Here is a 23,485-nt window from a genome sequence, read left to right as displayed (position 1 = left end):
CTTTGAACTAATTAATGGAGGAGAGACAATTCTATTGAAGGGAAGTTTAAAAATCCAAAAAGAAATGAGAGAGTGGGGCAGAGTGGTGAAGAAATGGACAACAGTCCACTATGATAGGAACAAGGTAGAAAACACATATACAAGAGTGCAGGAGAAATTGGAACCAGAGTAAGGCAGACAAGGGTAACATCGAAGACAAATTTGTAGAGTACATCAGGGATTGTCTCTTAGAGCAGTACTCAGCAGGACCAATGCAGGAATTGACTATTTAAAACCTAGTAATGCACAATGAGATAGGATTAAGATGAGATCTAAGTAAAAACCAAAAGAACTGCAGATGCTGTAAATCAGGAACAGAAACAAAGTTGCTGGAAAAACTCAGCAGGTCTGGCAACATCTGTGGAGGAGAAAACAGAGCTAACGTTTCAGGTCCAGTGACCCTTCTTCAGAACTGAGATCTCATTGTTAAGGATCCTCAAGAGGGTAGCAATCACAACATGGTAGAATTTCAAATACATTCTGAGGGACAGCAACTCAGGCCTGAAACCATTGTCCTCAATGTAATTAAGGGAAATTACATAGGCATGGAGAAAGACATCTTTAAAGCAAGCTGATAAAATAGATTAAGGGGCAAATCAGTGAATCAGCAGTGGCAAACACTTAAGATATTTCTTAATGCTCAGCAAAAATTTATTCTGGTAAAAAGGGCTCACTGAGAAGGATGAACAACCCCTTGTTAAGAAAGACAATCAAGGAAAGTATTCAAGAAAAACTTAAAGCATGCAAAGTGTCAAAAACTAGTGGTAAACCAGAGGATTGGAATTTTATTTTAGGACCAGAAGCAAATAATTGAAAACCTGATGAGGAAGAAAATGGGTTATAAAACTGAACTGGTAAGAAATATAAAACCAAACAGCAAGAAGAGAGACTAACTAAAGTAAATGTAAAATCCTTGGATGATAACACTGGGGAATAAATAACAGGGATTAGGGAACACACATAATTTAAAATAATATTTTGCATTGGTTATCATGCTGGAGGACATTATCATCCTCAAGTTAACAGATACAAGGTGCTAATGGGAGGCAAGGTCTTCTAGTAGTCTCTGTTACAAAAGACAGCATATTGGACAAACTTACTGCACTAAAGGCAGACAAGTTGCTAGGACCTGATAATGTGAACCAAGAGTTTTAAAAGAAGTGGCTACAGAAATAGTGGAGGCATTAGTCAAAACATTTCAGAACTAGATCCCTGGAGGGTTCCAGTGGGTTGGAAAAATGTGATACTCCTGTTCACAAAAGGAGGAAAACAGAAAGCAGGACACAAGAGGTACGTCAGTCTAACATCTGTCATACGGAAAATGCTATAGTCTATTATTAAGGAATTGTGGAGTTAACCATGACTAAAACATTGGTGTGGGCAGAATGGTTTCCAGTTAATGTGGCACTGGCACCAGTACTGGCCTGCAATGGTCTTGATCTTGTGGGATGGGTTTTACTTGAAGCAGTTTGGGACCTTGTATCTGTTAACTTGAGGATGATAATGTCCTCCAGCATGATGACCAATGCAAAATATTATTTGAAATTATGTGCCATTCCCTACACCCTGTTATTTATTCCCCAATGTTGCAGCAAATCAAATAACTGGGGGTGTAGAGGGGGCTTTAGCTTAACTGGGGAGATGGAGGCAGGTTTGAAAGAGGGCAAGTTTAGATTTACAAAACAAGAGGAAATGGCAGAATTACATGGACAGCTATGTGGGTAACCATGCCCAGAGTTGTAAGGAAGGGACAGAGTCCACAAACATTGGATAAGGGCAGTAAATAGGGTCAAAAGGAAAAATAATGGTAAAAAAGCAAAGATAATGGCTCTTTACTTGAATGTTTGTAGTATTCGGGAAAAAATAGATGAATTAACTGCACAAATACAGGTTAACAGGCATGATCTTGTAGCCATTTCAGAGGTATGATCATAAGGATATCAAAGCTAAGATCTACATATTCAGGGATACATGACTTTCTGAAAAGATAGGAAGGAAGGAGGGAAAGGGTGCTGGGGTAGCATACATGACAGAATAAGTATGATGGCACCTGATAGTGCCAGTGCTACAACTTCTGCTACAATTGAGTCTCACTAAACAACTCTAAGTGGTGAGAGGAAAAACGCAAGAAGACCAACCATATTGTTTTCCACATCTCTCTCTACTGGAAGCTATTGGTAACATGAATTAAAATTAGGAATTGCACAATTTATCACTGAATCATGCTCAATAGTTTATATGAAGCTACATAATCTAAATCCAACCTCAAAACCTTTATAATCTAGTATTTGTTGGTGTCAAACACACAAGTGCAATTAAATATTGAATCACAGCAGAAACATAACTCTAAATATTTTCATTACATTAAATATTGCCCTGAAACTATGATGCACTGGATTGAAAATAAATTTAAATTCATAAAAAGCAATCGATAACAAAACACGCAAATTAGTACCTGTAGATAAAATTTTTGTTGATAAAATCCATCTGTGGTACTGATGCAACATGAACCTTGACCTCCTGCCTTCCTCCAGTCGTACTCAGGTAATCAATTGTCCATTTTGATGTGCACGAGCCAAGGGGAATTCCTTTAAGAACTGCAGGTTTTCTCTAAGGTTTATCGGGAGGGAAATTACAATGGAAAATGCAGATTGATATTCAAAACCCAATTGATAAAACTTATTTTCCAGAAGTCAACTTTTCTGTGAAATTATATTTGCAGTCTTGCTCACAACAACAGCAATTATTTGTAAATATAGTACTCAAAAACTTTGATTTAATTTGATTTATTATTGGCATATGTATCAAGATAGTGAAAAGTATTGCTTTGTATTGTTATCCAGGCATATCATGCCTTGCATAAGTACATCAAGGTATTAGAACAGAACACAGAGTGTAATGTTACAGAGAAAGGTCAACTTTAAAACTTGAGAGAACCGTTCAAAAGTCTGATAACAGCAGGGAAGAAGCTGTTCTTGAAACTTGTTGGCACATGTTTGCAAACTTTTTTCTGCTGTCTGATGAAAGAGGGTGAAAGACAGTATAACCAGGTTAGGAGGGGTTTTTGATAACGTTCGCTGCTTTCCCAAGGCAAAGGAAAGTACAGACACAGTCGATGGAATGAAAGTTGCGAGGTGGATGGGGCAGCATTCGCAACTCTCAGTAATTGCAGCCTTGGGAACAGCAGTTGCAATTCTGAGCTGTGATGCATATGTTTCTATGCTTCCACTTCTGGAGACAGGCTGCCCACCAAATTGCCAATGATCATGCTCTTTTATTACCTTCTCTTCTCTGTCCAAGGTCCCAAACACTCTTTCCATGTGAAGCAACAATTTACTTCTATTTATTTCAATTTCATTGACCATATTCGCTGTGCACAATGCAGTTATCCATTCCATGGAGTGGATAACTGTTTTGTAAAATATTTGGTCTGTAAGAATAATCCCGTTGCTTGCCAAGGCAGCAAATCTTATTATTTTCATGCTACCGTTTCTATTCCTGGCCTGACGCGGCACTCCAGCAAAGACCAAAACAACCTGGAGGAACAACATCTCATTCCACTGAGGCACCATAAGGACTCAACATCAAGTTCAGCAACTTCTGAGCATGAATGCTGTCCTCCATCTGATTACCCTCCATGATGATCACCCCAGCGTCTTGCTTGCATAGTTTTGCTCTCTGCAGAGCCGGCTTATTTTCTATTATTCACTTTTACAATTAACACCTATTCTTTATTGATTATCAGTCTTCTATTATGACTAGCGCTCCCTTTGTCTTTGGCTCTTGGCACTCTCACCACTGACACTTGTCCTGTTCTTTCATCCCTACTCACCACCTTTGTCAATAACATTAAAACCATAATTTTCTAGCCACATTCACTTCCAAACAGGGACTGTATTGAACTTGAAACATCAAATCTATTTCTCTCTCCACAGTTAGTGCAAGACCTGCTGAGTTTCCCAGCACTTTTTGTCCCTTTTTTACTTGGTTTGTCATCTCTTGCTGCAGCTATCAGTCAACATGACGGAGATTTTTATCCACAGCAGTTCAGCACGAAATGGTTGCTTTGTCATATTTATTGTACATTTAACTTAAGACCAATTCAGTGTTTTTAAGCAATTTACATCACTTCCCACAGTTCCCATGTTAACAAACATTCAATAAATTTTTGGTTTTCCACAAAAAAATTAGCTTTGTCACACACTGCTGTCTCTTTGGTTTTCTGCACGACACTTACATTCTATGCACTCCATCCCTAATTATTCTACTCACACCACCACACTTTTAGAAATGTGGCAAATTTCATGTCTTCACAAGGATTCGGATAGCTTTGTCTCTCAATCTTGATATTTACAATCACAAATACAGTTTGGTCTCCTTTTAATTCTTATGGAATAATAGAATAGAAAATGAATCTTTTGGCACGTCTTGCTGTGCTAATTTTGAAGATTTTTTTTGTTGAACTAGTGCTTTTTAGGAGGAATGTTCTTGCAAGATTTGCAGTAGTGAACTTACTCAGCAATATTCCGTCTTGATTTTGTCATCCGCTTTGATCCAGGTCCACCAAATACCATACAGTTCACAGACTTCTTCCCCTAACAATGACAATAGACTACAATGGACTTTTGGCTTCAAGCAAAAGTGCAGTTTTTCCAGGCCTACTTTAACATCTTCCAATTTTCTAAAACATTTACGTCAGACATGGTACATAAGGACTAGGAGAAGAGTAGGCTAATCAGCCCCACTTGCTTGGGCTGATGTTTAATACGATTTTGGCTGATTCATCTTGGAAGCATACATTGGCTGAGCATACACTAACACCATCACAACGTAATTGAACTTGTTGTAATTGTAAATTAACTATTTCAATCACACAGTCTGTTAAATACATTCACCAAAAGCAAACAAAGAACAAGAGTGGGCCACTCAGCCCCTTGAGTATGTTCTGCCAATAAGATCACAGCTGATCAATTTTAACCTCACTGCATACCCCTGGAAATCTTTCATCCCCTTAGTAATCTTAATTACTTAAATATTCTGCATTGACTGTCTTCAGGAAGAGAATTACAAACATGCCAAACCCTCTGACAGAATAAAGAACAATCATTACTGCTGTATTTGTGGTTCACTAGAATCATTAAATAGACTATGACATAGACGGAGTGTAAACTAGGACAGGGAATACTTTTTTGTGTGCCCTCTCATCTTCACCCCTCTAACTTCCGCCTCCAGGTCACTTTACTCGTTCTCTTAAAAGGGGCAACATATACTCAATTACATCCTTAACACTCCACCTTTTATTTTCGTACTCCCCTTATCAATAATATATACATCCAACAATTGTAACCATTGTACAAACATTGGAGTTAAAATATATACATTATAGGAATATATACAAAAAAGAAACATGGAAAAAGAAACTGACTCTTCCATAGTTACGTTGACATAAGTCAGTCAGGGAGATGGCGATTCCTCAAACACCACCTTTCTTCATCTTAGGAATCTTTTCCAGTGCAGGCTCCTGGTCTTCCAGCAGATCCTGATCCTTCTGCATGTATGTCCCTCTTTGATTGGTGCTTGTTGCCCTGTGAGGTTCATGCTGCTTCCTCCCTGGTTATGACCAATCCTGGCTTGGAAACACATGACTCGATTGACACCACCAGCTCACTATTCTGGGAGACACCTCCCAGTTGAGGTGCGGCAACCAGCTGTTCCATATACCTCCTTCATCCTAATTTATCCCTAGTCTGCACTGTGTAAGGAAACAGTTATGTTTGAGCCACCACCACAGCTGGACTCCATTTTTCCTCAGATGGATAATTCTGGGCCAATATGCTCTTTCCTCTATGGAATACCCTAGATTGCAAGGCTCCCACCCTTTTGACTGCCTGTCCTTCTCAATTTCACTCTATCACTCTTTTGATCTCTTCCAGCGCAATGAATCAAACATGGCTCACAACTGGTGGTTGAACATTAAGGACACTGGCGAGCACTGGGCCGTCGTTTGTGGCATGTTCCTAAACATGCTGGGGACCTTGCTGAGTCACCATCCTCGTGAACCCTCATCTTGTGAGGCCTTTAAAGCCTGTTTAAAGATTCGTACAAATCTCTCTGCCTGGCCGTTTGTGGCCGAATGATACAGAGCAGATCTAACGTGTCTGACTCCATGATCTCTAGGCACTCTTTGAACTCTTATGCCATAAACAGTGGACCATTTCCACTCACAACTTGTTCAGCGTTCCCGAAACTGGTGAATATTTTGGCCAGTCGGTCGATTGTTACTTCCACTGATACCGGCTTTGTGACTGCCACCTCGGGCCACTTGTAGTGGGCATTCACAACTACCAGCAACATCCATCCCTCTACTGGTCCTGTGAAATCGTGAATCTGTTGTCACAGTGATCAAGACCATTCCCATGGGTGAAAGGTCAGCAGAGGTGGCAACTTCCTCACTAATGCGCAGGATTCACACAATCCTGCTCTCTCAACGTAGGAGTCCACATTCAGCCACCAAAAGCACCTCCTTGCAGTTTGTTTTATGGGCATCACACTGGGGTGCCCTTGGTGGTCTTGTCCCAGCCCCTTTTCTCATAATGGCAGAGGAATAACAACTCTCATTCCCCACATTAAACACCCATCTGATAAAGACAACTTCCACCTCCTGGGCAGGTAAGGGTGTAATTCTGCACAGTTATTATGACAAGTCCTTCCTCTCACGACTAAGACCACCTATGGGCTCAAGACTGAGTCAGTCCTGCTAGCGTTCCACACCTGCCTTGCGTGACAACAGTATCTTGTCTTCCTGTGAAATTGACATAATTTTCAGACTCCTGTCAGGAACATAGTTATTTTCCAGTAGTGGTAACCTTGATAGAACATCTGCATTGCCATGCTTGTTAAACTGTTGCGACCTCATCTGATATGAGTAGGTACTGATACGACAGAGCCAGTGCCCACTTCCGTTGATGGTATTCCCATATTCAGGCTGAAAACGGAGGTTAGCAGTACATAGTCTGTCAGCAGCAAAAAGTGCCTGCCATTAAGGAAATGGGTGACCTTCTTAACACCAAACACAATGCTTAATCTTTCTTTTTCCACTTGGGCATACTTCTCCTCTGTCTTCGTTAGTGACCTCAATATGAATGCAATGGACCTTTCCTATCCATTTGGCAAGATGTGTCACAGTACATCGCCAAACCCATTAAAGGTGGGTATCACAGACCAACTGCAATGGCAACGTTGGGTTGAAATGAATCAACATTTTCAATCTTATCTGGAGTTTATTTCACTTCCTGCTAAGCTTCCTCACATTCCTGGGTACATTTCCATTCCATGCCCTTTTCCCAGACCAATGCAGAGGTTTCAGTAGAGTTGCCAGATCAAACTCAAACTTGCCATAGTGATTTACAAGTCCGAGGAACCATCTCAGTTGTGACACACTGTCTGGTCTTGGGGCTGACATAATGGCCTTCATCTCCTCAGGGATCTGGAGTCACCCCTTGGAGTTCCTGCGACCTTTTGTTAAGGTACAGTCAGAGTTATACAGAACAGAAACAGAGCCTTCAGTCCAACTTGCCCACACTGACTAGATATCCAACACTGATTTAGTCCCATAGCCAGCATTTGGCCCATATCCTTTTAAACCCTTCCTATTCATGGACCCATCCAGACACATTTTAAATGTTTTAACTGTACCTGACTCCACCACCTCCTCAGGCAGCTCATTCCATACATGCGCCATCCTGTGCAAAAAAGTTGCTCCTCAGCTCCCCTTCAACCTCTCCCTCCCATAGCTTGGGAAAACAGATTTTGCTGTTCACCCGATCCATGCCCCTCATGATTTTACCAACCTCAATAAAGGTCATCCATCTGTCTTCATTCCTCCAGCGAAAAATGCCTCAGATTATTCAGCCTCTCCCTATAGCTCAACCCTCCAATCCTGGGAATATCCATTTTTGATCCCTTTCAGGTTTAACGACAGATTTCCTTCAGCAGGATATCAGAACTGAATGCCTCATGAATCTCCTGTACTGTCTCAACATGACCTCCCAACTCCTATACTAGAGAGGCAGTCTAAGACCAACTGTGGAGATGGCAGGACTCACAGTAAACTATTTCTTGTTCTAGTTTACTCTCTGTCTAACCTATCATCTATTTAGCTGTTCTAGTGAACCACAACTGGTGACAAGAGTAGGTCTGACCCACACTGTGTGCAAATGCCATTTTCTTTTTGCTGGGATGAAGGACGTCACTTGGACTTCGAAAACGACACTGAATTGTGTAGGTAACATCACGGGATATAGTTGAGCCGACAGCTCAAGAGGAGAGTACTCACCCAAGGAGTTTAACAAAGTCACTGCAGAAAATTGCTTTGAGGGGAATGGGCTACGGTCAGGGAAAAACAGATGTGCTTGAACAGGCAGTGAGGAAACGACTGCCATGGGCAGCATTCAGCAAGGAGACTCAGGCTACAAACAGCGACTAGATCCAAATGCCGAGAAAACAAAATGATGGTCCAATTTGGAGCAATGGGACCTTTTGATGAAGTGGAATATTTTGATGTATATTTAAAGGAGAATAAAGTGGCTGAGGACATGTTTTCTTGAGTACTACTGGAAGCAAGACCTTCATGATTTGAAGAAGTCTGGTATGACAGGAGACCCACAGAGCAGATATACCAAGAACTACATGAAGTGTTGCGGTGTAATTTTGCACCACGGCCACTGATGTTTGTGGAACGTTTCCACATTACTCATTCCACATCCTTCTTTGATCGGCTGTTGTTGCCCTGTGATGCTGCTTTCTCCTTCCTGAGTATAAACAACACTGGCTCAGAGAGACACAACTCAGTTTATACCACCGGTCCCATCTGGACCACTGGTGAGGCACAGCATCCGGCTGGTCCATGTGCTCCTCCAGATCAGTTCATCCCTAGTCTGCGTTATGTATGAAAACAATCCTGCTTGAACCACCACCACCACCCCAGATGCATTATGTTCCCCTAGATGGATATTTCCAGGCAACACGCTCTCTCCTCTTTGGCATACGCTTGACCGTGAAGCTCCCACACTTCAGGCCATCTGACCTTCTTGATTTTGCACTGCCACCTCTCTGGTGTCTTCCGGGCTCAATAAGTCAAACATGGTTCTCAGCTACTGGAAGAGCATTAATGATGCTGGCGAACAATGGGTCATCGTGTGTGGTGTGTTCCTGTACATGCTGAGGAATTTGAATTGCTGTCCTCATAAAGGCCCCACAAGATGAGGGCTCAAGGCCTGCTTCAAGGTTTGTACAAATGTCTCCACATGGGCATTTGTCTCTGAGTGATAGATATTGAACCAATATAACATGATTTCCAGGTACTCCTTGAACTCCTGTGCCACAAACTGTGGACCACTGCCACTCACAACTTGTTCAGCTTTCTCGGAACTGGCAAACATTTCATCCAATCGGTCTATCATTACTTCCACTGATGCCAGCTTCGTGACTGCCACCTTGCACCACTTGGAGTAGACATCCATGACTATTAGTAACCTCTGTCCCTCCACCTTCTCACAGGATCAATGTGAATCTACTGCCCCCGTGATCAAGGCCAGTCCCATGGTTGAAGGGACAGCAACGGTGGCACCTTCCTTGCTAATGTGCAGGATTCACATGATCCCACTGTCACCTCGACCTGGAAGTCCACATTCAGCTATCAAAAGTAGCTCCTGGCAATTTCTTTCATTTGTGCCATGTAGGGGTGCCCTTATTCCTACACTATTCGTCATAATCGTGGAGGAATAACAACTCTCATTCCACACATTAAACACATATCTGGCATAGACAGCTTTCACCTCCTGGACAGTTAAGGGTGTAATTCTGCACAATTACTATGACAAGTCCTTCCTCTCAGCACTAAGAATACTACTGGGCTCAAGACTGGATCATTCTTGGTCACGTTCCATACCTAACTGGCTGACACTGGTACCTGGGCTTCCTGAGAAGAGTACCTAACTTTCAGGTTCCACATCTTTATTTCCCTGTCGTGGTTAAATCAACAAAGCATCTGCATTGCCGTGCTTGTCAAACTGTTGGCATCTGATCTCATATTAGTAGGCTGGCCAAGCAAGCCTGCTATATCCATTGATAGCATTACCATACATAGGCCAAAAATGGAGGCTTGTGGCTTGCGGTCTGTCAGTACCACAAAGTACCTGCCACAAAGGAAATAGGTCACCTTCTTAATACCAAACACGATGCTTAATCCTTCTTTATCCACCCGTGCATATTTCTCCTCTGTCTTCTTTAGCGACATCAATGTGAGTACAATGGACCTTTCTGATCCACTGGTCAGGATGTGCGATATTATATCGCCAAACCATAGGGCAAGGCATCACAGACAGACTGCAGTGGCAACTTTGAAATGAGTCAATACTTCTGATCTTTTTAGAGCTTGCTTCACCTTCTGGTAAGCCTCCTCACATTCCAGGGTCTGGTTCCATTTCCGCCCTTTACCCAGCAAAGGTATTAGCACAGTTTTATCTTCCCAAAATGTCACCGGTGCATGGCGACACTTTGCGAGCTGTTCCCACCAATAACCTTTTACCATCATTCCACTCTTAAATCTCAACTTTTAAGTCTGTCAGAATTAATGACAATGCACTCTTAAATCTACTTCAAGATCGGGCAATCTATCAACCTCTGGAAACAACCAACTCACCAGAGTCCAACGGGATCTGACCTGAAGACCAGGACCTTTTGGAGCACCTCACTGCATGAACCAACGGGGCCTACCTGCTGACGCTAGAACGATAACCAAGGCAACAAACAGACCAGTCACTTACAGACGCAACGCAAGCATGAACAGAACATTTTTTGATGATCCGAACTCATGAAGACCTGACATCGCGGGCTGACCAGACTGAGAATAAGACCGTCCGGAACGCCTAAGGCCACAGCCAATGTCCAGGACCCAAGTGGATGCACCCACATACCTTCTGGAACGGCAGACTACCCACACTGAAACTTGGGCCCGACCAGAGGCAGCCACTTACTAAGGAAATGTAGCCCACCAGTCAGACTGAAACAACATGGTTTCACGTCTCACCTCCCAGCATATTGCTGGCATATATACAAGCCACTGAAAACAAGCTGGATGAACTTACAGCTCGGCTCACATACCAAAGAAAATTGAGAGACTGCTATGTGCTCTGTTTTACAGAGACATGGCTTGCTCATTCTTTAACCTGACTGTGCCTTACAACCAGAGGGTTTCTCAATCCACAAGCTGGCCCACACAGCATCCTCGGGCAAGGCTAGGGCTGAGGGGTCTGCCCCCTAATAAATGCCTCTTGGTGCTTGGAAGTCACGACGCTGCTGCTCTCGAACCTAGAATACCTAATGGTAAAGTGCCAACTCTACTATCTGCCACCGGAGTTCACTTCCTCTATCCTGACAGCAGTTTACATCCCACCGCATGTAGAAGCTAAGACTACATTTTATAAAATATATACCATCACAAGTAGCCTTGAGACGGAATATCCCACGGTCTTGTTCATCAGGCCAACCTCGAAAGCATCCTACCCAAATATCATCAACACATCTCCTACCCCAGCAGAGGCCCAAACACCCTTGACCATTGCTACACAACCAAAAGACGCCTACTGCTCCATCATCTGCCTACATTTTGGTAAATCAGACGACAAGGCTGTGTGTTGCTTCTCCTGGCTTACAAGCAGAAACTGAAGCATGAAGATCCAGTACAAAGAGTCGTACACTGCTGGTCTGAGATACTGGATGAACTTCTGCATGACTGCTTCGAGTCAGTGACTTGGTGCATATACAGGACCTCAGCAGCCAACCTAAATAAGTATGCCATTACCAAGCATGGCCCCATTTCTGAAGAAGGACCTAGGCCCAAAACATCAACTTTCCTGCTCCTCTCATGCTGCTTGGCCTGCTTTGTTCATCCAGCTCTACAGCTTGTTAGATAATAAAATGTGAGGCTGGATGAACACAGCAGGCCAAGCAGCATCTCAGGAGCACAAAAGCTGACGTTTCGGGCCTAGACCCTTCATCAGATCTGATGAAGGGTCTAGGCCCGAAACGTCAGCTTTTGTGCTCCTGAGATGCTGCTTGGCCTGCTGTGTTCATCCAGCCTCACATTTTATTATCTTGGAATCTCCAGCATCTGCAGTTCCCATTATCTCTACAGCTTGTTATCTCAGATTGTCCAGCATCTGCAGTTCCTACAATCCCAGGGATCCTGTGTGGACCAGCTGGCAGGAATATTTGCAGATTTCCTTCATCTCTCCTTACTATGATGCGAGGTTCCCATTGCTTGAAGAACACCATTCTCATCCTGGTGCCGAAGTAAAATCAAACACGAATGACTATTGCCCATTGACTCTGACTCCTTCACTATGAAATGCTTCAAGATGGTAGTACACAATGAAAGCCTGACTATGGCTTTTTTTTCATGGTGGTTTCACAAACTTGCAGATTATTTTCACAAGCTTTTCTTCTGCTAATAGTCAATATATTGACCAATCTTTTCAGAGATAATTAATGAAATATTTACAGTCGAGGGAAAGCATCATTTATTAAATTAGCATTGCATACAAATTGCACGCTGTGATATCAGTTTCAAAACTCCATATTGATTTCTGTTAATCTATTTTAATTTTCATAGTATCACAGTGCCATTGAAGGCAATCATGCTATGACTTCGATATTTTCTCGACCGATATTTTTTCAACTTCAATAGGTAGTCGGTTCAATATTTTTAAAAATTCCTTCACTTCTCAGTTGTTTCAATTCTACTCTCCTACTGAGACACTAAACAGTATGTTAATATTACAGTAGGAAAGCAATTAAAACATGAAAAGTAGACTACTGTGATATTAGAAATATAAGAAATAAGGAAAAAAGGTGACCAATTTCACCTGTTGAATCTCCCCGACCGTATATATGTCACTGATCTTCTACCTCAAAGTTAATTTCCCACAGTGTCCCTATCATCCCTGGAATGCCTTAAATAACCAGAAGTCCAAAAAGTTTGGACCTTGAAGTAGTAGCTTATGATGTTGGGCGCTCTTGAGGTGGCTTTTCTTTTAAAAAATATCTAGACTGGTCTGTCCTTCTGAAAATTGACCAGTTCAGAATGTCTCAAGCCAACAGGATCTTTGTAGTGGTAATGCAAGATTATTAATATTATGTTGAGTTTACAACTAGGAATGCAAACATTGAAGGATGGAGCTTGTTTTAAGGTTAGGATAATTTAAGATTGATTTTACCCTTGGAAAACCAGAGACTTGGCGTTTTGAGCATTTTGGAAGGAACTGATTGGTGTCAAAGCATTTTTCTCTTCTAGAAAGGAGAATAGAATAGTTCAGGGGATAAATACTTGAGTGAAAAGTTAGTTTGTGCAACTACCAGACCAGGGATGTTTGCATAGAGATGTGCAGGTTATTGAAAGCTGAGGAAGTGTAACATTTCAGTTTTGTGCTTTGGAATTGGGAAGGAAGAGATTGATAAATGTGTACTTCTTGTTGGCTGACTTGGGCAGCAATGTTTAATAGCTGGTGAAACAGCAAATATTGAGGGTGAAAAAAATAGATAGGATTGACTAATTTTGTGTGATTTATACTATTGCTTATGAAAGTTATGTAAAGTTCAATGGAAATTAATTAAGCTGAAAAGAATTAATTAACCTTACAGACACCTCACAAATACGACCAGACGACTAGATTGGGTCAATAGTGAGTGTCTTTTTCCGAGGATGATGATGTCAGCATGTACGAGGGGGCATAGCTACAAATTGAGGGGTGATAGATTTAAGACAGATGTCAGAGGCAGGTTCTTTACTCAGAGAGTGGTAAGGGCGTGGAATGCCCTGCCTGCCAATGTAGTTAACTCAGCCACATTAGGGGCATTTAAACAGCCCTTGGATAAGCAGATAGATAATGATGACATAGTGTAGGGGGATGGGCTTAGATTAGTTCACAGGTCAGTGCAACATCGAGGGCTGAAGGGCCTGTTCTGCGCTGTCGCTGACGCCATCTCTCTGGCTATCTGGATGGCAAGTTCACCTTTGTCAGACTCCGAATTATTGACTTTAGCTCTGCATTCAAACACAATATTTCCAAACGAACTCATCTCCAAACTCTGAGACCTAGGGCTTTGCTCCTCACTCTACAACTGGATCACCAACTTTCTGACCCACAGACTGCTATCAGTAAGGACAGACTACAGATAATCCTCAACACTGGTGCCCTATAAGGCTGCGTACTCAGCATCTTACTATTCTCCTTATCTACTCACGACTGTGTGGCCAAATCCTGCTCTAACTACATTTACAAATTTGCTGATGACACCACCACAGTGGGTCAGATCTCAAAAAACAGAGTACAGGAAAGAGATAGACAGCTTAATGGTATGGTGTAAAGACAACAATTTCTCCTTCTGTGTCAGCAAAATGAAGGAGCTGGTCATCAAGGTCAGGAAATGGAATGGAGGTCTCAGCCCACCTGGATCAATGGCGCTGAGGTGGAGATGGACGATAACTTCAAGTTCCTCGGAGTAAATATCACCAAGAATCCGTCCTGGCCTATCCATGTCAATGCTACAGTCAAGAAAGCACATCAATGCCTCTACTTCCTCTGAAGGTTAAGGAAATTCAGCATGTCCACAATGACTCTTACCAATTTTTACAGATACACCAGAGAAAGCATCTTATCCAGATGCATCATAGCTTGATCGGCAACTGCTCTGCCCAAGACCAGAAGAAATTACAGAGTTGTGAACAACAGCTCAGTCCATCATGCAAACCAGCCCTTCTTCCGCTGACTTCATCTACACTTCCTGCTGCCTCAGGAAAGCAGCCAACATAATCAATGACCCCTCTCATTCCAGCTGTACTCTCTTCCACCCTCTCCAATCGGGCAGGAAATACGAAAGTTTGAAAACACGCACCACCAGATTCAGGAAAAGTTTATTCCATGCTGTTATCAGACCTCTCATATATTAGAGTTGATCTTTCTCTGCTTTATTCTGCATTTTGTTCTATTATCCTGATGTACTTATGTAAGATATGATTTACCTAGATACCATACAAACAGTATCTTTCACTGTATTTCATACATGTAACAATAATAAATCAAATGAAGTCGCCAGATCAGACGTGACTTGTCACTGAAATTTACATGACCCACGAATAGTCTCAGTTGATACACATTCTCTGGTCTGGGGTGCTCATGATGGCCTTCTTGGGTACCTTGTGCAGTCCTCCACCATCCATTACACAACCTGCGGTACACTACGGAATAGCCAAAAAAAAACTTGTATTTCTCCCTTTTCTACCTATGGGGTGTGTTCCTGCAACGTTTTAAAGAGTTTCTTCAAGGTCTTTCAAATGCTCCACCCCAGAGGATCCAGCAACCAAACTATTCTCCACACAACCCAGAAATTCACTTAAAACTTGGTCAGTGGCCCTCTGAAACACAGAGGAGGAACCTTAGAGTTCCAAAGAGTCGAAGAAGCTTTACTTTTCTGTTTAAAATGAGTACAATGAGCTCTACTGTGTATCTAACACAGTGCTGTCCCAATCCCAGGAGTGTTGAATGGCCTCTGTGTTGAGCGAACTTGATTTTTCTGTCTCTTTTAAAAGAGTACAGCTGGCACTACCATGATGCCAGAAGGCAATTAATTGTAGCGGAACAATCCACTGTGTATCACTATCATCAGCGGTCACCGGAACTCCTTCAGGACCCCATCTGCAAGTTGGCTCACAACAGATCCATTTTTGAGACTTTCTTTACCCCAGCCAGTTGAATGAACAGATCCTCAATGCGTGAAAGTGGGTATTGACCTGCACACAGGCTTGAACTGAATGTGACTTTAAAGTCACCTCAAATTCTTGCCATGCCAGCTGTTTTTAAGCCCGGGACGATTGGAGTGGCCCATTCACTGGTGGCACTGGTTCCAACACTCCCAGGTTCAGTAGCCGCTCCAGTTCTAATTCCACTTTTATCAAGATGGTGTACGTTACTGGAAGCACCTGCAGACTCCTTGGATGAGCCTCCCAATTCACCTCATTTCTACTCCTTTCATTTCCCTCAGGCTTCCCTTGAAAACCTGTTTGTACCTGTCCCAAATCTCTTGCAAACTTGATTTTGTGTCCACTAGCCTATTAGCCATGGCCCAATTTAACTAAATGGTCCCACAAGACTCTTGACGAACGCTCCAAATTCGCAATGTTCTGCTAATCTCTAAGGCGGCCACATATTGGGCTTGGACACTTCTTCATAGTAGCTTTGTTGCAAAATAACTCGCCAGCACTTCATATAGTTCTTGGTATGTCTTCTCCCCGGGTTTCTCTGATTATAACAGACTCCATTGAATGGTGAAGGTCCTACTCCCAACGGTACTCAGGAAAACTGGTACTATTATACGTGCAGACACCTTATTCTCTTTTAAATACACATCAAACTGTTCGGTGTACAGCATTCAACATTCTGTCTCTTTATCAAATGGTCCCATCACTCCAAATTGGACTGTTATTTTGTTTTCCCATCACTCGAGTCCAGTCGCCGTTCGTAGCCCAAGTCCTCTCAGTGAACATTCTCCATGTTGGTCGCTCCTTCACTGACTGTGCAAACATACCATTCTTTCCTAACATTGGCCACAGTCTGCGTCCCTTCTCAACCATGGTCTGTGATGACTTCGGTAAGTTTCTGGGCGAGTGCTCCCCTCTTCAGCCATCAGCTGCAGTCCCAGGCACCTTCCTGGTGTGAACTATTCTTTCCAGGTGTCATCCGCAGCCCGTGTCCCTCAACGTCATCTGAACAATTTCCATGCAGTTTTTAAAAGTCCGGGTGATGCCCTTCGTCCTAACCTTAAAGAAAGGCTCTAGCAGAGTTTATGGGTCAGATCCCACTTTAATTGCCAGTAATTATGTTTGTGGGTCACTGGAACCACTGAATTGAATAAGTAGATAGAGGGTAAACTAGAAAAAGGAAGGCTTTACTGTGCGTCCTCTCAACTCCACAGTCAGTCTTAGACTGCCCCTCTTATAAGGGGCAACACACACCCAACTACATACAACTACCATTGTTTGCATCATATGCCAGGCGTCCTCAAGAGATCAGTTGTGCCTTGCACATTATTGATAAGGTGTTGATACTTTTGCTAACAACACATTCAACAAGAGTTTCAGGAACCAGTTGTGGATTCTTGTGTTGATTACACATGGGTGGACACGGACACACATTTAAGTTCATGAGACACACGACTGCAATGAAGGCAGCAGTATGTACAGCAAACAGGCACGCAGTGCCAACATTAAATAATAAAAAAAATCACAATTTCATGATGTCTGTAACTTTTAAGAATATCAATGATTGGTGACGTAGCAATGTTCCAGATCAGACACAAAGACAGCAATGCCTGAACATTAAAAAGGTGGAAAATGAACTTGTCAGTGAAGTGTTGTTGAAAACAGTTTGGAGACACTTTGAACAAATGAAACAAATCTATGGAAACCGTGGGTAGAATTAGGGAAAAAGACCAGATAACCCACACAAAGGGTTAATATAAGGGAAAACCACCTGTTCCCTTCACAGATAAAATATCTCTGATCATATTAGCTCAGGGTAATAATTCAATCAGATCCCCAATACAAACTGTACCCAATATCACAGTTATTTTCGTTTAGTAAAACAAAAACCAAAGTATTTTTTAACAGTTTCAACAATGTTCAACAGAAATGTCTGAATTAAAACGCACGTTTATAATCTTGATCCATTCAAAACTGATTTTTGTCGGAAAACGCAATCAATTCTTTAAAATTAAATTAATTTCGATTTCCTTTCAGCAAATTTATCCTCATTCCCTCAGTGAAGGGAATCAACATTATTTTTATACAAAGAGGGGGAGTTTTGAAGGGCTCGGGAGCGTGATGAATGTACAATGTATTAAAGTGAACAGTTTATCTGCGGGCGCTGAGGGAATGGTTTGTTCGCCCCCACCCCAGACGGAAGGCCCCATCCTACCAGCGGGTAAATCTCCCGGAGAAACCGGTCCTCATCAACACCCTCACACACCGCTACCGACAGCACCGCGCTCCTCACCGCGTCCATCTTCACACAGTCCGCCCGCCGCAACCACCGCCCCCTGCCGACCCGGAGGCACAGTGCAAACACATCTGATGAATGGCCGAGGATAACAAAGTGTGAGGCTGGATGAACACAGCAGGCCCAGCAGCATCTCAGGAGCACAAAAGCTGACGTTTCGGGCCTAGACCCTTCATCAGAGAGGGGGATGGGGAGAGAGAACTGGAATAAATAGGGAGAGAGGGGGAGGCGGACCGAAGATGGAGACAAAAGAAGATCGGTGGAGAGAGTATAGGTGAGGAGGTAGGGAGGGGATAGGTCAGTCCAGGGAAGACGGACAGGTCAAGGAGGTGGGATGAGGTTAGTTGGTAGGAGATGGAGGTGCGGCTTGGGGTGGGAGGAAGGGATGGGTGAGAGGAAGAACCGGTTAGGGAGGCAGAGACAGGCTGGACTGGTTTTGGGATGCAGTGGGTGGAGGGGAAGAGCTGGGCTGGTTGTGTGGTGCAGTGGGGGGAGGGGACGAACTGGGCTGGTTTAGGGATGCAGTAGGGGAAGGGGAGATTTTGAAGCTGGTGAAGTCCACATTGATACCATTGGGCTGCAGGGTTCCCAAGCGGAATATGAGTTGCTCTGGTGGCATCATTGTGGCAGTGCAGGAGGCCCATGATGGACATGTCATCTAAAGAATGGGAGGGGGAGTGGAAATGGTTCATGACTGGGAGGTGCAGTTGCTTGTTGCGAACCGAGCGGAGGTGTTCTGCAAAGCGGTCCCCAAGCATCTGCCTGGTTTCCCCAATCTAGAGGAAACCACACTGGGTACAGTGGATGCAGTATACCACATTGGCAGATGTGCAGGTGAACCTCTGCTTGATATGGAAAGTCATCTTGGGGCCTGGGATGGGGATGAGGGAGGAGGTGTGGGGGCAGGTGTAGCACTTCCTGCGGTTCCAGCTTGTCCCCGCTTGCTTAACCTGTTCTTCCTCTCATCTATCCCCTCCTGCCACCTCAAGCCACACCTCCATTTCCTACCTACTAACCTCATCCCGCCTCCTTGACCTGTCCGTCCTCCCTGGACTGACCTATCCCCTCCCTACCTCCCCACCTATACTCTCCTCTCCACCTATCTTCTCCTCTATCCATCTTCGGACCACCTCCCCCTCTCTCCCTATTTATTTCAGAACCCTCTCCCCATCCCCCTTTTCTGATGAAGGGTCTAGGCCCGAAACGTCAGCTTTTGTGCTCCTGAGATGCTGCTTGGACTGCTGTGTTCATCCAGCCCCACACTTTGTTATCTTGGATTCTCCAGCATCTGCAATTCCCATGATCTCTGATGAAGGGTCTAGGCCCGAAACATCAGCTTTTGTGCTCCTAAGATGCTGCTTGGCCTGCTGTGTTCATCCAGCCCCACACCTTGTTATTGCAGGTGCAAGCCTGCTCCCTGGAGGGAGGGACAGCCTGGTCCGGGGAGATAGGGGTACCCCCTGGCCCTGTGAGGGAGATACAACTGGTCCTGGAATGGTGGTACAGAGGAGGGTGCAGTGTGTGGATTGAGGATACAACCTGATCTTGGGATGGGATGGGATGGGGGTGTGGGGTATCCAGACTGGCCCTGGGAGGAGTAAAGAGAGATGCAGACTGTTCCTGAGAGGGAGATAGAGATGATTTTATGTGGGATATACACACACAATTCATGGGAAACACCCAAAGCCTTCTCAAATGAAAGGAAGAAAACATGTAGGTAGTGTAATGGGACAGACCAGATCCCTTCAAAATAGAACAAGGAGATAGCTTAGACCCTAACTTTTTATTTCATATAAACACATGTGTAAGGCACTGTGTTCCAGATGTGATCTGATTGGCTCACTTTAACCAAAACACATTTTATTCTTATAATGCAGTTAAAGCACAAACAAAATGAATTAGCATAACTAACTCTATTGAAATACTTAATAAAATATTATTTTACTATTAATCATCAAACCTGTTCCAATATAGCTGCATCCCATAAACACACCCTTGGCAAAGGCAAACTCAGCAAACAGACTTTCTTCCTGTGCTGTCTCTCTTATCTCCCTTCCAGTCCGGGAGAAGGTAACATTGAAATAAACAGAGAGGGAGAGAGAGAGAGAGTTGTATCTATCAGCTTCAACAGCCAGTCCCAAACTCCAACTGAAAGCAAAACTAAAACTCGTTTGAGTCTGTGAGGGCCTGAATCCACTGACTCAAGCTTCTTTTGTCTCATTTAAAAAAAAATCAGGGAGCTGAAAGCTGATTACCTTTTGCTTTTAGAGCAAACATTCCGGCACCACATTGGTAACACCTCTCAAGAAAAATGGCTCAGAAAAAATCTCTCTTAAAGGCACAATAGTGAAAGTCTTCAACATGTTTTATTGACCAAATATAGCATGCCGAAAACAAAAAGAATGACTGAAAGGAATACATAAAATTGTCTACGTTTGTCACTTTCAAATGGTTGACTATAACAGTCACTACAAAGGATATCTTACACAACTAATGTATTTGTTTTCACTAACCTTTTATATTCTTTCACTACAACATATTTTACTGTTATTATTTTTAACACTAAAAGAGATTTACAAAACCTGTACGGTCAGAATAAAAACTTTTCATGCCGTTAAAAAGTTACCTAAAGGTGTGCAAATGTGCAAGATCAGGTCTAAGAATATTGAAGCAATTTTTGCCTCGAGTCAGGCTTTGTGGCTTTTTTACAAGCCTAAAATATGAAAATCTAATAGGGAACTGTTTTCTCCTGACTTGAAAAGACATTTTTTTAATATTCATTCACCGGATGTGGGTGTCATTGGCCAAGTCAGCATTTATTATGCAGAGGGAAGTTAAGTGTCAACCACACTGCAGTCAGTCTGGAGTCACAAGTAGACCAGACCAGGTAAGAGCAGCAGATGAGCCAATCAACAGACACCTAAATTGACCCAATGAAAACAGTGAAGAGAGGGAGGAGCAGGCATTAGTATAAAGTCAGACCCACTGCAGCATATCCAGAATATTGGCCTGAGAAGCAATCATAATATTGAAGTGATTTCCAGACGAAAAGCACAGAAAACAATAATAACTGTCCCCTCCTCTGGCATGAACCTGAGGGGAAGGTGAATTGAAGCGACTCTGAGGGATGAATATTCCAGGCAGTAGAGGCCAGCAGGTCAGAGCCTCCCTTTACATAGATGATGTCACCGTTTTCTGCTTAGATCCGCAGTCAGTGCGCAGGCTCATGAGCATCTGCAACCTGTTCAAACTGGCCTTAGGAGTAAAGGTGATTTGAGGCAAGAGCCAAGCTATGTTCTTCAGGAACTGGGCCAACTGATCCTTCGTTCCCTTCACCGTCAGTGCAGACGGCCTGAAGGTGCTGGAAATATGGTTTGCAGGGGCTGGGGCGTGCACAAAATCGTGTTAGGAGGGCATTGCCAAAGCAAAGCAGAAGCTGGTCTTTTGGGAGCACTGCTCCTTCTCCATTACGGGTAAAAACCTGGTCTTCGAGAGTGAGGCACTCTCTGTTGTTGTACATAGTACAAGTCTGGTCCATTCCCTAAAACTATGCTGTTTCAGTCACCCAAGGCATCTTTCATCTGAAGCCCTAAGATAGACTTCCATGTACAAAAATCTGGATAAGTTGCAGGGGGTGGGGGAGAATGAACTCAACGCTGCCCTCTTCCTGATGGCCACCATTGTGTGCAAATACCAAGTATTACTCCATTGAGGTTCTGTCTGTTCCTAGTACTGCAAAGGCTGGGACTGGCCTCAGTGCCCCAGAATGCTCCAATGAGTTTGACTATTCTGAATCACCTGATCTTCATCAAGAAATTTGCAAAGAAAAACACCTTTGAACACCAGTCCATCTGGAAATGGTCAGCACACAGTTTCTTAAAGATTCTGCAGGAAAAGGAGGGTGTGGATCCTGTCAGGTGATTCCCTGCACAGACTGTCAGAGTCATGTGGCAGAATCCCTCATCGGCAGAACTTTTGAACAAGTGCGAAGGCATCGCTTGGTGGTGGTGAGAAGGACGCTAACTACGAGATTCTTTATGTATGCCCCGTCAGTCTGCGCAACCCCACGCTGCTGTCGAAGTGGCTGCAGGGGATTTGAAACTGTCATGCATTGCCTTCTGGAATGTGCCTTTGCAAAAAAAAATCTGGAGGAAGATGCAGTGATTTTTGTTGAGGTTTGTCCCAAGCTGCTCCATCAGGTGGGACTCTGTGCTCTACGGTCTGTACCCTGGGACGTACACTGAGCCAAAGATCAATTGCATCAGGAGGACCAACGACTCAAGTGAAAGCTTCTCTTTGGTCTGCTTGAACTTTGTTAGTCTTCCAGAACACACAGTTGACCCCGACTAAGTACTGCAGACTGGCACGTTCCAAGGTCTAGGACTGTGTTGAGGAGGTCAGTAAAGCTTGGGGCATGCTGCTGCCTAGTCATAGTGGGGAAAGACCACCGCCTGACGTCTTCCTGCTGAAGGTAAATGGGGTCTGCTCAGCTATTGGACGCTCCCAGTGCCTCAAATATATTATATATATTTTGAGAGGTCGTTGGATTTTTGGATTGAGTCAAAGTCCAATGTTTTGTTTATTTACTTGATATGCCACTGGGAAGAACCAAACTGCATTTATGACGAAGAGATCCTGCTCCTCTGATGCTGCTTGGCCTGCTGTGTTCATCCAACTCCAGCACATCCCTCACCTTCCTGGACCTCTCAGTCTCCATCTCAGGCAACCAGCTTGTAACTGATGTCCATTTCAAGCCCACCGACTCCCACAGCTACCTAGAATACACCTCCTCCCACCCACCCTCCTGCAAAAATTCCATCCCCTATTCCCAATTCCTCCGCCTCCGCCGCATCTGCTCCCACGACAAGACATTCCACTCCCGCACATCCCAGATGTCCAAGTTCTTTAAGGACCGCAACTTTCCCCCCACGGTTATCGAGAACGCCCTTGACCCCATTTCCTGCGACACATCCCTCACACCCCGCCCCCGCCACAACCGCCCCAAGAGGATCCCCCTCGTTCTCACACACCACCCTACCAACCTCCGGATACAACGCATTATCCTCCGACACTTCCGCCATTTACAATCCGACCCCACCACCCAAGACATTTTTCCATCCCCTCCCCTGTCTGCTTTCCGGAGAGACCACTCTCTCCGTGACTCCCTTGTTCGCTCCACACTGCCCTCCAACCCCACCACACCCGGCACCTTCCCCTGCAACCGCAGGAAATGCGACACTTGTCCCCACACCTCCTCCCTCACCCCCATCCCAGGCCCCAAGATGACATTCCACATCAAGCAGAGGTTCACCTGCACATCTGCCAATGTGGTA

At 43.8% G+C, this 23,485-nt stretch overlaps 1 protein-coding gene across 2 annotated transcripts in view; it reads right to left on the bottom strand.

The window, feature by feature from the left end:
• Positions 1-18,280, bottom strand: part of tyw5 (tRNA-yW synthesizing protein 5) — a 44,590-nt gene extending 26,310 nt beyond the window's left edge. Inside the window, exons 1-2 of one of the 2 annotated variants that reach the window (XM_048535299.2) lie at positions 18,072-18,280; positions 2,495-2,649 (exon numbers count right to left, since the gene is read on the bottom strand). In XM_048535299.2, coding sequence (XP_048391256.1) covers positions 2,495-2,649; positions 18,072-18,158 — 242 coding nt within the window. In that variant the 5' untranslated portion in view covers positions 18,159-18,280. The remainder of the gene's footprint in view (positions 1-2,494; positions 2,650-18,071) is intronic. The other variant, XM_048535300.2, reaches the window with a different exon arrangement.
• Positions 18,281-23,485: the final 5,205 nt, after the last annotated feature.

The sequence above is a fragment of the Stegostoma tigrinum genome, chromosome 7 (assembly GCF_030684315.1).
Source record: "Stegostoma tigrinum isolate sSteTig4 chromosome 7, sSteTig4.hap1, whole genome shotgun sequence".
Lineage (NCBI taxonomy): Eukaryota > Metazoa > Chordata > Chondrichthyes > Orectolobiformes > Stegostomatidae > Stegostoma > Stegostoma tigrinum.
This window is presented reverse-complemented; position numbering and strand designations above follow the sequence as displayed.